Source organism: Sturnira hondurensis, unplaced genomic scaffold (assembly GCF_014824575.4).
Source record: "Sturnira hondurensis isolate 20B ecotype Veracruz unplaced genomic scaffold, ASM1482457v3 Scaffold0000880, whole genome shotgun sequence".
NCBI classification, from domain to species: Eukaryota; Metazoa; Chordata; class Mammalia; order Chiroptera; family Phyllostomidae; genus Sturnira; species Sturnira hondurensis.
The window spans coordinates 8,014,187-8,029,686 of record NW_028073511.1 but is presented as its reverse complement, the minus strand read 5'-3'; the positions used below and the strand labels follow the sequence as shown (position 1 = coordinate 8,029,686).

The 15,500-nt window shown below is 40.5% G+C and overlaps 1 protein-coding gene, 1 long non-coding RNA gene and 1 pseudogene across 2 annotated transcripts in view; 2 read left to right on the top strand and 1 right to left on the bottom strand.

The window, feature by feature from the left end:
• The window catches only part of CD2AP (CD2 associated protein), a 141,265-nt gene extending 127,630 nt beyond the window's left edge, over positions 1-13,635 (bottom strand). The window contains exon 1 of the mRNA XM_037054448.1: positions 13,265-13,635. Coding sequence (XP_036910343.1) covers positions 13,265-13,268 — 4 coding nt within the window. The 5' untranslated portion in view covers positions 13,269-13,635. The remainder of the gene's footprint in view (positions 1-13,264) is intronic.
• On the top strand, positions 2,688-3,227 carry LOC118992526 (40S ribosomal protein S10-like; annotated as a pseudogene).
• LOC118992537 (uncharacterized) lies at positions 13,635-14,245 on the top strand. Its single transcript, XR_005067643.1, has 2 exons — positions 13,635-13,719; positions 13,823-14,245. It is a non-coding gene; the product is annotated as an uncharacterized LOC118992537 (long non-coding RNA).
• Positions 14,246-15,500: the final 1,255 nt, after the last annotated feature.

Below are 15,500 nucleotides of genomic sequence, written 5' to 3'. Positions count from 1 at the left end.
CATCCTGATCACCAGTGTTTTGAACTGTGCATCTGAGAGGTTCGCTATTTCTTTTTCACTTAGAGTTATTGGCTCTGGGGCTTTGAGTTCTTCTTGAGCCATATTTTGGACTGTTTGTGCCTACTACATATAAGGAGCGGAGCCCTAGGTGTTCACCAGGGTGGGGCAACTCAGTTGCTGGGTTGTGACGCTGTATGTGGGGGCGGAGTCAAAGGAAAGCAATGGCGGTCCCCTCTGCCGCCTCCCGCCGCTGGGGCCGCATGAATGTGTGACCACGGTCAACCTGCCCCGCACCCTCACTGGGTCCGCGCGCCTGGGTCGGGGGGATCTTTCCTGCCCAACCCTGCTCTGCTGCTGGCTCCGCCCCTCTTACCAGTCAAGTTGAACAGTTCGTTGTTGTTGGACTTCCATATAGTTCAATTTTCTGTTCTTTGGCTGCGTCTGTTTACTAAACCTTTGTTGTATTCAAACTTGGTTGTCGGAGAAGGCACAGTGTTTCCACCTACGCCTCCATCTTGGCGGAAGTCCTCCGTACAAAATTTTTTATGTTTAAAGCTGACAGACTTCTGAAATGTTTTCCCCCTGTCATTTCTGAGAACTTACCACATCCCCAAATAATTACTTGTGTTTTCCTTTTGAGCTTTTGACCGACAGCATTATTTGTGGAATACTACTCTTAATCTTACTTATCTCTAAAGGTAAGCATTCTACACTGAAAGAACAGCTCTCTTATTACTAAGGCCAAATTGTACATCCAATCAACATTAGTAGACCAAGTGCCAAAATCACATTATATTTAGAAAACAGAATGAAATAAATTGCAGGCCTATTATACGCAGTCCACTAAACTGAACATTTTTTCCACTAGAAAAGATGTTATTTAGTTATAATAAATTACCACCAATTAAGTATCTAATACAGAACAATCATATAAGGACAAAAATAATTTATTATTAACAAACCCTAATACTATACGAATCCTTACAGTAATTTACAATAGTATAATACTTTAAAAATATTTTTTATATACTTTCATTAGACTCACAACAAACCTGTAAGATTTACATTCTAAAACAGCACTATCCAGCTAGTAACCAGCAGCCGCAGGTGTCTACTGAGCACCTGAATTATGGATAGTTCAAACTGAGACATTATATAAATACAAAATACACCCCAGAATTCAAAAACAGAAAAAAATATAAACTATCTCATGATTAACTTTTTATATTGCATGTCAAAATAAATTTTCTTTAGCCCAATGTATTAAAAATAATTTTACCTGCCCTGGCTGGTGTAGCTCAGTGGATTGAGCAGGGCCTGTGAACCAAACGGTCACTGATTTGATTCTCAGTCAGGGCACGTGCCTGGGTTGCAGGCCAGGTCCCCACTAGGGGGCGAGAGAGGCAACCACACATTGGTTGAACCAATGTGAAATGAATGAACCACACATTTCACTCCCTCTCCTTCTCCTTCCCTTCCCCCTTCTCTAAAAATAAAAATAAATAAAATCTTTAAAAAATAATAATTTCATCTGTTTCTTTTTTTAACATAGCTACTAGCAAATTTATTGGTAGGTAATTTACCAATTCAGTATGCTTCAAGGAACATATGTATACTTGCTTCCCAGCACCCACTGAAGATGGTATAATTTTACAGTTCAATCAACACTGTTCAAGTTATTTAAGACAAACTTTTTAAAGCAAATTAATTCTTCATGTGTAAATTTGTTTAACATATAACCTGTAGACATATAGAAATGTCTGTCATCTGCAAAACAGGTAACTTTCACTCTATTTACTAGAAGCATGTAAATGTAACAAACATTCAATAGGCAATCAGCAGACCCATCTAACAAGATGCTTAATATCCCTCATCATTGATTCTCTACCAGAGGGATTTAAGAGACTCAATAAGTCAAGACAAAAAGGATTAAAGAGTTTCTTTCTAAAACGAAAGTTAGACCTCATGCACCAACTTGAAATAGGAGTTCACTACATTTAGGCAATGCTCTCTTAATCTGGTTGAGGTGGAAAATTTCAGTATGTTTAAAGCTTGTACTATTCATTAGAATGCCTCCCAATTTTCTGTTAGTTATTAACGGTTTTGTCCTGGTATAGGAATATGGTAATTTAACATTTGAGTTAAATGTTAAATGGAAAGGAAGATAACTATCCAGCAAGTTGTTGTTCTTGCATTAGGATGCTTGACTTCTATATAGTATTTTTAATACAAGCTACACAATACTTTCATGTGCATATTCTTAACTGACTTTTATTTATTTATTTTTAGAGAAAGGGGAAGGGAGGGAGAAAGAGAGGGAAACATCAATGTGTGGTTGCCTCTCATGCGCCCCTCTACTGGGAACCTGGTTCGCAACCCAGGCATGTGCTCTGACTGGGAATCGAACAAGAAACCCTCTGGTTCTCAGGTCAGCACTCAATCCACTGAGCCACACCAGCCAGGGAGGGCATGATTGTGAATAAATTTTTTAAGTAGAATTAAGTTAAGTGATGTGGTTACTGGCCTCAATGAGATCAGAGCAAGTAAGGTCATCACATATGAAATGAAGAGAACTGTTACCAACAGTTTTAATTTTAGCTTTAAACTATAAGCTTCTAAAGTACAAATTCCATTGCATTTTAGTCCCTTCTGTTCCAGCTCTGACCTCAGATGCTGCACCCATTGCGATGTTGACACCCCAAAAGAACCAGACAGCCATTTATGAACTCCATTTTATCGTGGGAGTAATGGCTGGCAAGAAGGACGTTCACATGCCTAAACACCCCGAGCTGGCAGAGAAGAATATGCCTAATGTTCACATCATGGTCATACAATATCTCAAATCATGAGGCTACATGATGGATGTTTGCCTGGAGATATTTCTACTGCTACCCTACAACAAGGGCATCCAGTATCTCCATGATTACCACCACCTACGCCCTGAGATGTGCCTTCTACTTCGCCTGCATCCAGCCTGAGACTGGCAGGCAAAGGCCCGAAGAAGGTCTGGAGAGTCAGATCCCTACAAGACTCACACAAGGGGAAGCCAACAGAGACACCTACAGACTACTATGCCCCCTGGTACCAACAAGAAGGCTGGGGCTATGGTTAGGTCAGCAACCGAATTCCAGTTTACAGGCAGATATGGTCATGGATGTGGTCAACTACCTCAGTAACATTGGAGCAATTATTTTGTGTTGAATATTTTAAAATTTAAAAGGATATATAATATTTTAAAAAATAAATTCAATTGAGTTTTACAGGTTATAGGAATATTAAGAATTTTAGGAAATTTGTGTGGGAATGTTCATTTGATATTCATTCTGAAAATTCTGAACTCTCAACAGACATATATTCATTGTTTAAGGTAATTTTCTTAAGCTACTTCATAAAGCATGTTTGATAAGAATGGCCTAATTAGTAGGTAAAAATGGAGTCTTTATCTTTAGTGTGTACATATACAAAAGTGTGCGTGTGCATGCATACATACACTCCTAAACAGCAAGGAAAAATACTCCAGAGTATAATCCTCTGTAGCACAGTAGGAATTTTAATGAAAGTCTATCATTAAATATGTTTTGATACCAGCAAAACACACTGGCCAATAAATTAAAAGTTACAAAATACAGAGAGATTATCATGTTTTCATTAAATGTTTTCTAACAATATTATACTCTACTTTAGCCAACACTATATCGTCTTACTTTTACAAATATATGAACTTCTTCTATACTTACAATCTAAAACAAACAAAATGGCACTTCATTATTACAATAATCATGACAAATACTATAGGAATGACAGTTTTACAGTAATCAACTCAGTCTAGATGTTAGGTAAATTTTTGGCCTCCTCAGTACTGGAGCACTGATAGATACAAAGAAGGTTAAGCCAGTTTGAATATTTCAAGTAAAAGGATCTTAAGACATCAACTGAAGGTGTGCTTTCAACTGAATCTAAAGACTCAGTGCCAGGAATAGAAAAAGATATCCTGACTTCTGCCAAGTACTTACCATGTGACTAGTCAAACTAAAGAGAGATGAACAAATCCTATTTGTCTTCCGATGCAGGAATCTATCCTGATGCTTCCTTATGCTTCTTCTTTATGCTTCTCTTAGTACATTTAATATTTCTGACTTCGCATATATTCTTTTAATATACTACATAATTCCTCACTTGTTTGGATTTCCAGTGATTCACCTGTTAATCTGTATCACAACACTATAAACCAACCCAACACATTTATGACACTCTTAACAGCTGGAGGGTAGGAAAGGCAGGAGAATTTATATCACAATCTCAAGGGGTTGTGGGAAATATTTTAAAATTCCAGGTGATTCTAATAATATGACCAATGCCCAATATTGCTGTAAACTACTTGAGGCACCAAAACTTGCATGAGGGAGGAACCAAAAAAAGCCAGAATTGATTTATAATATTCTTACATGTTTAAACTTCAGTCACTTTCAAAGTCCTTTCCATTTGATGTAATACACCTATCAAGACATTTTTTTGACTGCTCAAAACAGTTTTCAAACTCATTGATTGTGATGCCTTTTAGTGCTTCTGCTGTTTTTTGTTTCACCTCTTCCACATCAGCAAAACCTTTCCCTTTAGGACAAAGGGGGAAAAATGTTGCTTTCCCTTTTTCATCCAGGGGAAAAAAATGTTGCTCAGGGTGACATCAGTTAAACAGGGAGGACAGGGGCATGGGGTTATACTGTTTTTGGTCAAAAATTGCTGAACACTGAGTGCACGTGGGCAGGTGAGCTCATAAGTCACCCATCATGAAACAGGAAAAAACATATTGAAATAACTTTTAAAAACAAATTCACTGAAGCCTAACTCAGCTTCTCATAATAATGCCAGCTGCTACAATGATACAGATGGTTGCCTAGAACACTCACCTAGCAGGGGAAGCCTGTTATAAGCAGTCTACCCTCCAGAAGATAATTCAGGGTTTTTTGCCCCACCTCCATACTTGTCCTAATTCCTCTAATGTCTAGCATGACATGAATCACACTGCTCACAATAACATAAATTCCTAATTAATCTCTTATCTAACACTCATTTCTTTAATGATGTGAGAGAACCTGTCCCTTAATGTTGGTAGAAACTGCTCATTACTGTTATCATACTTAAAGTATTTTTCTACTAGAAACTCCCAATGATTATATGCCATACAATGTTTTGAAATCACCTGAACACTGAACCATCAAAAAATAACCTGAGCTAAGTGGCACTAAAATAGGCACAGGAACTTAGGATCTCATGCCAGTCATGAGAAACAGAATGGGATCATGACGAAAAGTTTAACAAAGTATACAAAACCTTTAAGATTATGAAATGCAAGTCTACTGGAGGCACTGGAAAGGACTGACATGGCATAAGTAGGTTTCAGGAAAGAACGAATCCCTAACACTGCCACAGGTGACACTAGAGCAACATCTTAGGCTAGATGTCAATTAAGAATCATGAATTTTTTAAAAGGAGAGTTTCTTCTTAGAGTAAAAGCTCCTTTAAGTACAAATGACTAAAGTATACTTTCAACTGAAAGAAAAAAGTAAGAGTAAAAATCACCTAGGTACCTGAGACCTTCAGAAACCAACAATATCCAAACAAAACCAAACAGGTAAGGTCAAATTTAGCCCAAAGGAGGAAACATCTAGGAGCCCAGAGGAAAATTTCTCTCTCACTTGGGCTAAAAGCCAAGATTATGATTGAAAAATGAAAAATAGTACAAATAAATCAGAAAAGCCCAAGTAAGATTATGAAGGGGATTCTATCTGCTTAATAGTCTGAACATCTAACTAACATAAACCTAAAAGAAAGCTGAGGAGAATGAGATGAGGAAGTGTGAGGGAAGACTGAAAAGGACAAGTACACCCTATTTGAAAGAAGAGAAGAGAAGAGATAACATCTAGTATCAGTTGTGTTTTTATCTTTCTTGAAATAATAGCAAAAATGTCACTTATTTTCTTCCATCTTCAATATTAAAATGGCTACACAAAAATTCACCAATTTTAGTGTTTTTTAAATGCAGGCTGATACAACTGTCACAATACAATCTAACAAAATTGTTTCCGAATGAAGTTAAAGACAACTAAGTGCTACTAGAACCATCTTAGGGAAAAAACTAAATGAATTTTTGGCCAAGCCAATAAGATCTAACAGGGGTATCTAACCTGCAGCCCACAGTCACCATATGACTCAGGATGGCTATAAATGCAGCCTAATACAAAATTGTAAATTACTTAAAAGATTATGAGATTTTTTTGTATGTGTGATTATGTGTCACAATGTATTTAATGTGTGGCCCAAGACAACTCTTCTTCCAGTGTGGCACAGAGACACCAAAAGGCTGGACACCCCTGACAGCTTAGGAGTCCAGCATCTTGTCAGTTTTACTGTTTGGCTCATCTTAAACAATTCCAATAACCAAGCTCATACTGCAAACAAATATCCACCTTGTCTCTCTGATAAGAAACCTGGACCCTGTCTGGTTTCCTTTCCCTGTGGCTAGGTCCTCAAGACCTACTGACAAACACCACTTCCCTCGCTCCCAAGATGGCAATCCAAACTGCTACCTAGTGCCTGCTACCAATCACCATGCCACTCCCACACCAAGGTGGCCTGCTCCACCTACCTAACTGCACACTGCCTTTGGCTACACCCATCCTTCATACTGACAGGCTAACTGTAGGTATATATGGATGAACCTTCACCCAGATTTCCCAGACCAGTTTTCTGGCCTCTCCCCCATTTAAAAAAATGTAAGTCTAGCCTGAAGTCAATCTGCCTAGTAATTGGATATCAAATACTAAAACTAAGCAAGTCAAAGCTCATAATGAGTACTCAATTTACCTAAATCTCAATTATATATTAGGTTTCATTCACCATTTATTTTCTGAACACAAACTGAAACTTTCAGATCTCTCATGACCTGCTTCAGTTCACCTGGAAAGATCAGCACCTGTTCTATTTTCATCCAAATCAAGAATCATTACAGCTCTTTCCTTGCCTATCTTCAGGCCCTTGACATGACACCATTTCTTCATATACACTAAAAAAATCAGAGGACTTCCGCCAAGATGGAGGCATAGGTGGAAACACTGTGCCTTCTCCCACAACCAAGTTTGAATACAACAAAAGTTTTGGAGAACTAGGACACACCCAAAGACCAGAAAACAGAATTATACAGAAGTCCGACAACTACGAACCGTTCAACGGGGACAGCAAGAGAGGCGGAGACAGCAGTGGAGCTGGGTCGGGCAGGACCGATCCCCCGACCTAGGCGCGCAGGCAGCCCGGAACCAGTCGGGGTGTGGGGCAGACTGACCACAGTCACACATTTGCACACAGTGAGACGGACCATGCAGGCCCCAGGGGGCGAACCCAGTGTTGGAGGGCTGACAGCGGTGACACACTCACGTGCAGTGGAACGAAACGCTTGGGCCTGGTGACAGTGGTGGCTGCGGTGACGGTGGTGGCTGCGGTGCCGGTGGGGGTCGCAGCGGCAGGTGGCAGAGGGAAGCCATTGTCCCTCTTTGACCCCGCCCCCACATACAACGTCAGAACTCAGTGACTTAGTTGCCCTGCTCTAGTGAACACTTTAGGGCTCCGATCCTGCTATGGAACAGGCACAAACAGCCCAAAAGATGGCGCAAGAAGAACTCAAAGTCCCAGAGCCAATAACTCTAAGCGACCGAGAAATTGCCAGCCTCTCAGAAGCACAATTCAAGACACTATTTATCAGGATGCTCACAGAACTGGTAGATTATAGTCACAAATTAGAGGAACATAGTCACAAATTAGAGGAACATATGAAGGCTAAACTAATTGAAATGAAGGGAGATGCACAGGAAACCAATAGTGATGGAAAGGAAACTGGGACTCAAATCAATGGAATGGACCAGAAGGAAGAACAAAACATCCCACCAGAAAGGAATGAAGAAATGAGAATTCAAAAAAATGAGGAGAGGCTTAGGAACCTCCAGGACATCTTTAAACGTTCCAACATCCGGATTATAGGGGTACCAGAAGGGGGAAAGAAACAGCCACGAGTGGAAAACTTATTTGAACAAATAATAAAGGAGAACTTCCCCAGTCTGGCAAAGGAAATAGACTTCCAGGAAATCCAGGAAGCTCAGAGAGTGCCAAAGAAGTTGGACCCAAGAAGGAACACACCAAGGCACATCATAATTACATTAGCCAAGACCAAAATGAAGGAGAGAATCCTAGAAGCAGCAAGGGATAAGGGGACAGTCACCTACAAAGGAGTACCCATCAGACTGTCAGCGGATTTCTCAAAAGAGACCTTACAGGCAAGAAGGGGCTGGAAAGAAGTATTCCAAGTCATGAAATCCAAAGACCTACAGCCAAGATTGCTTTATCCAGCAAAACTTTCATTTAGAATGGAAGGACAGATAAAGTGCTTCTCAGATAAGGTCAAGTTCAAGGAGTTCATCATCACCAAGCCCTTATTATATGAAATGCTAAAGGGACTTATATAAGAAAAAGAAGATGAAAAATATGAACAGTGAAAGGACAGCAAACACACAGTTATTAACAACCACACCTAAAACAAAAGCAAACCAAGAAGACAGCTAGATCAGGAGTGGAACCATAGAAATGAAGAACACATGGAGGATTAGAAACAGGGGGGTGGGAGAAGGAGAAGGGGGGAGAAGGCACAAAAAATAGCATAGATGGTAGGTAGAAAATAGATAGGGGGAGGGCGAGAATAGTGAGGGAAATACAGAATCTAAAGAAATTGTGACACGTGGTTATAAACTAAGGGGGAAGAATAGTGGAGGAGGGAGTGTGCGGGTAGAGGGGAATGAAGGGGGGAATAGAACAACTGTAATGGTATAATCAATAAAATATATTAAAAAAAACAAACATTTACCACACAAAATACATTTGATAGGAGAGGATATTCCATGACTAAGGAGGGGAGGAAAAAAATCATAAATTTGGATTATGTATCAATAAAATTTGGAGATTCTTTTTGATTGGCTATATAAAATGAAGCAAAAGCATTTCATGTTTTATAATTTTTATATTAAATGCTAATATTCATATATTACTAAGTTAATGTGACATCATTGTATTGCAAACCCCTCATTTGGAGGGATACATGGCAAACTTTAGGCTAGCTTGTGTAGAAAATATAAAACATTACAAATGTGAATTGTCACCCTTAAGTGATTTAATGGAATTGGTAACTATTCAAAGTTTGAAATACTTACAAAAAAATCTGATCCTAAGGACTTACTAATTAAGGAATACAATTGATCATTAGATTTGCTAGAAATCCAACTCTGAAACAAAAATTTTCTAATATTCTTCTTTCACGTGGTAGATTAGTTTAACTGATGTAAATTCTCTGATTGAAAGGTGAGCCAGTAACAGGCAATTTCCATTTGCCACTACTTATCTGTATGAATCAAGATTTTCTCCAAACAGGGCAACAAAGTAAAATAAAAAAATAAGTCACTCTATTATATACTGGTAAGTGCATTTATCATTTCTAAACCAACTGCATATTTTTTGTCCATTAAAACTACCTAATAATTTAGCCCTGACTGGTGGGGCTCAGTGAATTCAATGCCGACCTGCAAGACAAAGGTCACTGGTTCAATTCTGGAGCACAAGCCTGGGTTGCAGTCCAGGTCCCCAGCTGGGGGTGTGTAAGAGGCTACTGATCAATGTTTCTCTCCCTCTCTTTCTTCCTCCTTTTCCCTCTAAAAAGAAAAAAAATAAAATCTCTAAAAAATAACTACCTCATAATTTAAATATGTTGGCTTGTTATGTATGTGAGCTTATAGAAAATAATTTAAATTAAAAAATTCATAACCTTACCTAAAATTAAGAGATTCAGTCCTTAAAATCCACTTACTTGTTCAAAAATAAGTTCACACTTTGTGCCACTTGCTTTCTATCTTATTCCACTCCAAAATACAGATCTGTACTTTTGGAATAAGAAAAATAACTACTGCCTTTCTATCTCTTTTCCCAAATCCTTTCATTCATAATGCCTCAAATTTTATGATACACTTATAATTGTAGAAACTAAAACAGGGCTTTAGTTTAAAATAAAATATTGATACACACAAGGCTGTACTAGTACTCATCCTACTTAGTTTTTCCTAAACCACTAATCCTACTACCAACACTGGACTTACTCGTAGTATTCCTAATATTGAAAGTATCTTTCTACACTATTTTTGTGAGAATACAATATATAAAACTCAATTTCTGCATTAGTACAAAACCATCTCATCCTGCTGGTCCTTAAAACAAAACAAAAAGATTTTCCATTTTTTTTTTTTTGAGAAAGGGGAGGGAGGAAGACAAAGAGAGAGAGAAACACCAATGTGTGAGAGAAACATCAATCAGCTGCCTCTTACACACTCACCCAGACCCAGGCATGTGCCCAGAAAGGAAACTGAACTGGCCATCTTCCGCCCTGTAGTAGGATGCCCAACCAAATGAGCCACAACAGTCAAGACCCCACTGGTCTTTAAATATAATATGATCCTTCTAACCAAGGTCAAAAATTGAGAATTGTTTTTTTCAAGTTTGTACAAGAATTAAGGAAATCATCTGTAAATGAAAATAACAGCAACCAGCCCTTGGCCCTATTCTAAGCACTGTACAAGTATTAGTTATTCAACACTCCCAACAACCTATGAGGTTAGAACAGAGAGGTAAAGTAACTTAGTCACAACAGTCAGTAGGTCAAAGAGCTGGGATTGGACCTTAAGCTGTCCCAGTCCAGAACCCATGCTCTTAACTCTGTACCACCTAAATGTAGGATCCATCACTTAATAGACATACAAGTTATTTCAAAACAAAGAAATTGAAAATTTTTTCATTTTGTGACAAATCATAAAATACCATGTAAATATTTTAAGCTGTCACCTTAAATCATAAGAAATAAAGACTTTTGATAACGACAAGCAAATAAGTTTTCTATTATAAGAGAAAACCCCCTTAAATGATTTTGATAATTTTAATATGAATTATTACATGACCACTAAATCTGAAATATACATTCATATGGAAATGTCTGACAAATACCTGTCAAAAATTAACTACAAATGCCCCAAAGAAATCAACCTTCAAAACACATTCTGGCCTGGTTGGTGTGGCTCAATGGATAGAATTCTGGCCTGTGAACTAAAGGGTCACCAATTACATTCCCAGTGTAGGGCACATGCCTGGGTTGCAAGCAAGATCCCCAGTAGGGGGTGTGCAAGAGGCAACCACACATTGATGTTTCTCTCCCCATCTCCCTCCCTTTCCCTCTCTCTAAAAATAAATAAATCTTAACACACACACACACATTCTGGGTAGTCAAGGTGAGAGTATGCAACCATTCCACTTTACCAAGATAATCTGGCAAGTCACCTAATCAAGACATAGGGAAGAAGTCACTAAGAAAAGGCCTCTTAACAATCAGAATAGATACTCCAATATCCACGTATTGATACTCATTAATTTTTCTCAAAAGAGGATCTCACACACTACATAGAAGTCCCCTTTATTTTTCCCTAATACAGAACTACAAATACGAGTATAATTTCCATACTTGTAGAAAAATTAGAGAACAGAGTTGGTGAAGGGGTACACTGATTTCAGTGACAAGCATGCCCAACAGCAAAGCAGTAAAGTACTTCAAAATGCAAAGAAATCTTATCAACAGTCCTATATACAATGAACAGATACTCAAAGTATCACAGTACCTGATGCACCCAAAATTATTATGACCCTAGGTCATCAAGAAGTTTAATTATATTTTGCATCCTATTCAAGATGGAAACGAATTACAAACTTGATTTTAGTATGACCTTCATTCAAAGAAATCAAAGTTCTTTTATAATTAGATGCTTCCAGAATAAACCCTCAATTACCCAGTAAGCTCAACCGATCAATTAGAAAGGAATTCATCTGAAAGTTCCAAATACCAAAGTTTGAACTACTTCTGAGTTTAAAAGCACTTTGTGTACAAAAGTTACCTGAAAGCTAGAGGGAGGAGGAGGAACATAAAAGTAGAAAGACTAAGAAAACACAGAAGAGCAAGGCGGGTGTCTATAAACACTATGCTTAAAGCATTTCCCACAAAACAATGTGTGGGCAGAAGGTGCCACATCAGCAGTATTTTGTATCTGTCCTGCGTCTAAATCATTTGTTAGTTTCATAACTTACTAATTCGGTTAATAGTTTGCTGGTATGAAGCAGTACCAACTCTCATGAGAGAAAAATGATAGCATCCTCCTAATTTATTCTATAAAACCAAAATCAAGAATACTCTTGAAAGAACATGCTTATTCCTTATGGTGACTGAAATTTATGCTTTAAGGTGGCACACTTTTTTTTAAAGCAGCTCTTTAAAAGTGCTTTTAATTTTTAAAGAATTGAGGGATAGTGCTTAGCCCAGCGCGACACTTTGTTATCAACAGCATTGTGACACTGCTCAACAAAACTCCCTTTCAAACCAGGCTGCACCACATCCCTAGATCTAAACAAGACTTTAAAGCACCCAGTAAATAACATATAAGGCCTTGTACTTTTCCCTCCTTTAGCAAGAAAGTCTAACTCCAAACAGGAAACTGCTTCCCAAAGGGTACAACACATTAGTCCTACCAAACCCCAAACGAGTCTTCAGAGATTTAATATTTAAATGCCAACATACTTGCCTAGGTAGAAACCGAGTAAATAAATACTCAAGTTTCCCTGTCCTTGAGGCATCCCTCGTAAATTTCAGCGAGGGGGCAGTAAAGGGGGGGACATTGCCTTTTCAAAAAACCAAAAATACAACTTTGAAAGCCAATCAGAAAGCCACGCAGGAAAAGTTGAAAGCGCTACTTGGTCAAATTTTTCAATCACACTCCCACATCGGGGGAGAGAGGAAGGGACCGGGGAACAGAGGGAAGCCGGGGGCTGAGTTCAGCGGGTACTGGGCGAGGAGAGGTGACCGGCGTCCCCATCCCCCACTCCCTCACCTTTCCCGAGAGCAGGAAAAAGGCGGGAGGGGAGCGCGAGAGGCAGCCCCGCGAGCCCTCCGACGAACTTCTTCGAGAAAACAAGGTGGAAGGCAGGGCTGAGAGGACAGAGTGACGGAGTAGAGTTCGATGTTGCCGCGGAGGGGCTGTCCCCCCCTACCCCGACCCTTCCCCGCGAAGACCGAGAAGGGGAACCGACTTCCCGAAGCAGAAGGGTCCTCCAGGCGTGTGAAGCGCCCCCCGGAGTCTCTTACCCATGCTGGGGGGCCCCCTCGGGGAGAAGCCCGGTGCCGCCACTCCTCCAGCTGCTCGCGCCGCCGCTCTGGTGGCGGGAGGCGGGCCCTGCGCCTCGCTCTCGCCCCTCCAGCGCTCAGGCGGGGCGAGGAGTTGCCTCCATCTGCCCGCGGCGCTCTCCGGACAGTCCCGTCAGTGAGGCCCGTGAGGAAGAGGCCGTGGCGGCTACACGATTCTGGTCTCCCCCAAAGCCGCGGGGGTGGGAGGGCCGTCGCCCGCCTGCCCAGACAGTGGCTTTCCCACCCTAGGTCGCTTCCGCAGGGGAATGAAACTAGCTGGTTCGTCTAGGCCGCTGGCTCCAGCCCGGAGCCGCCCGCCGAACCCCAGGACCCGCCCCTCGCCTCCTCTTCAAAGCCTGCCGCTCTAGAACGCGACACGAAACACTGAGGTGGAAGCCCGGAGGGAGGCCAGGAAGGTATTCGAGCTGGGCCTGGGAGGAGGCAAATCTCGCGAGAACCCCTCTCCCAGTCCCCCCCCGCTCTGCCGCGTGTGGGCTCTCAACACCCGGTCCGGTCTAGTGCCAGGTGCGGTGACGTCACGACCGGGGGTCGCGCGCCGTCAGCTTCCAGGTGCGGCGAGCGGACGAGGGAGGAAGCCGGGGAGACTGCGGTTAGTTCTCCGCGCTCGTTTGGTGAAGCTGGGAGGCGTTTCGTCTGGTTTGTCGCCTCCATTGAATACAAAGAGTTTTTGCTGATAGGCGAAGTGAGCTCGGGTTGCCCCACTTTCCGAGGCGGCTGTGCGGGGTTGCAGAACAGCAGGCTCTGGGGGACCTAAAAGAGAAGAGGCGACGGGAGAGAGAGAGCGACCCGCTGGCTTTCCACCTTCCGAGGTCCAGCTGCTACCGGGCCCCCAGAGTTTACCTTGCGAAGTTCCTTGAGAATCAGAAGGATTTTCTTCGTCAAAAAACAAAACACGAAGCACAAAATAAATTCTCTTTTACAGGAATAAGTTATTGGCTTACTTTAGTCTGTCAGCTTAAAACTTTGAATCCCTTTTCTCTTTTAGAAGTATAATTTGTTACATGATGTAGGGAGGGGAGAATTCATGACTTGAAATATTGCCAGGCATTTTTTTCCATCTTCAGTATGAAGGGCATAGAATTATTGTAATCAAACAGCGTTTCTTAGAGTTAGAAACAAAAGTAATTAATTCAGCCAGCTTTTTCCTCGCTTGTTTAAGCGTACCCAATCACCAGACAGCAGTATTTGTTGAATGCCAACTACTGTGCCTAGTGCTTTTTAAAGAAAATACGTCATTTCTAATAATCATCCAATACTGAAACTGCCTTGCCCTTTGAAACCAGGCAGACCTAGGTTTCTGAAATTCAGCACAACCATTTACTTCTTGTGGAAACTTGGATAAATTAACTAACCTCCCTGGAGTTCAGATTCTTGAGTCTTTTGGGGGAAAAAAAGCTTTACAGTGCAAAGCCCAGTGTCTGGCACAATGTAGTAGCAATATCCATTTCCACTATCTCCTATAGGCCTACTTTTGCCAATTTTTAATGCTTTATGGTATCTAAAGATGTTGCCAGTGGTACCTTTATAACAAGAATTGTTGGTCACAATCAGAAGCCAAAGAGGAGAAAAGAAAATCATTTACTCTGCACACCTAAACTAGTTGTACATGTTGGCTGTGTTATATTGAAACCTTAGAATATATTGTGCTTTTTTCAATCAACAAATATTTGAGTATTGTGTTCATTGTCCCCTACCAAGCAAACAAACAAACAAAAAAAATAGCTGAAGTACAGCCCTATCCTCAAAGATTTTGCACTCTAACTGGGAAGTGACACATTAACACAGTTTGTTAACAGTATGAGGTAGGGAGGGTCAAACGCCTGAGCATTTGAAGGAAAAATTACTATGGGCAAGTCGAGCTTAATGAAGAAGGTATAAATTGAACTGAAGCTTAGGGGAAGGCAATAATTTCATCCTCGAGGAGTCCTAGAGATAAAGACTGGAAGTGGATATGCAAAAAGAATATTCCTGAGCCTTAAACAAATTGTGGCTCCAGCCACCCATAAGAAAATATGCAATTTCTGATTTGAAAGAATAAGACTGGTGGAAAGCAAAAGAAAATTTATCAAAGGAGACAAAGAATAATATAGTGTATTTAAAGAGAACTAAGTTCCTAAGTCTCTAGGATCCTGGACATTCCAATAAATAGAACTGAATGGAAATCCAGGAAAACAAA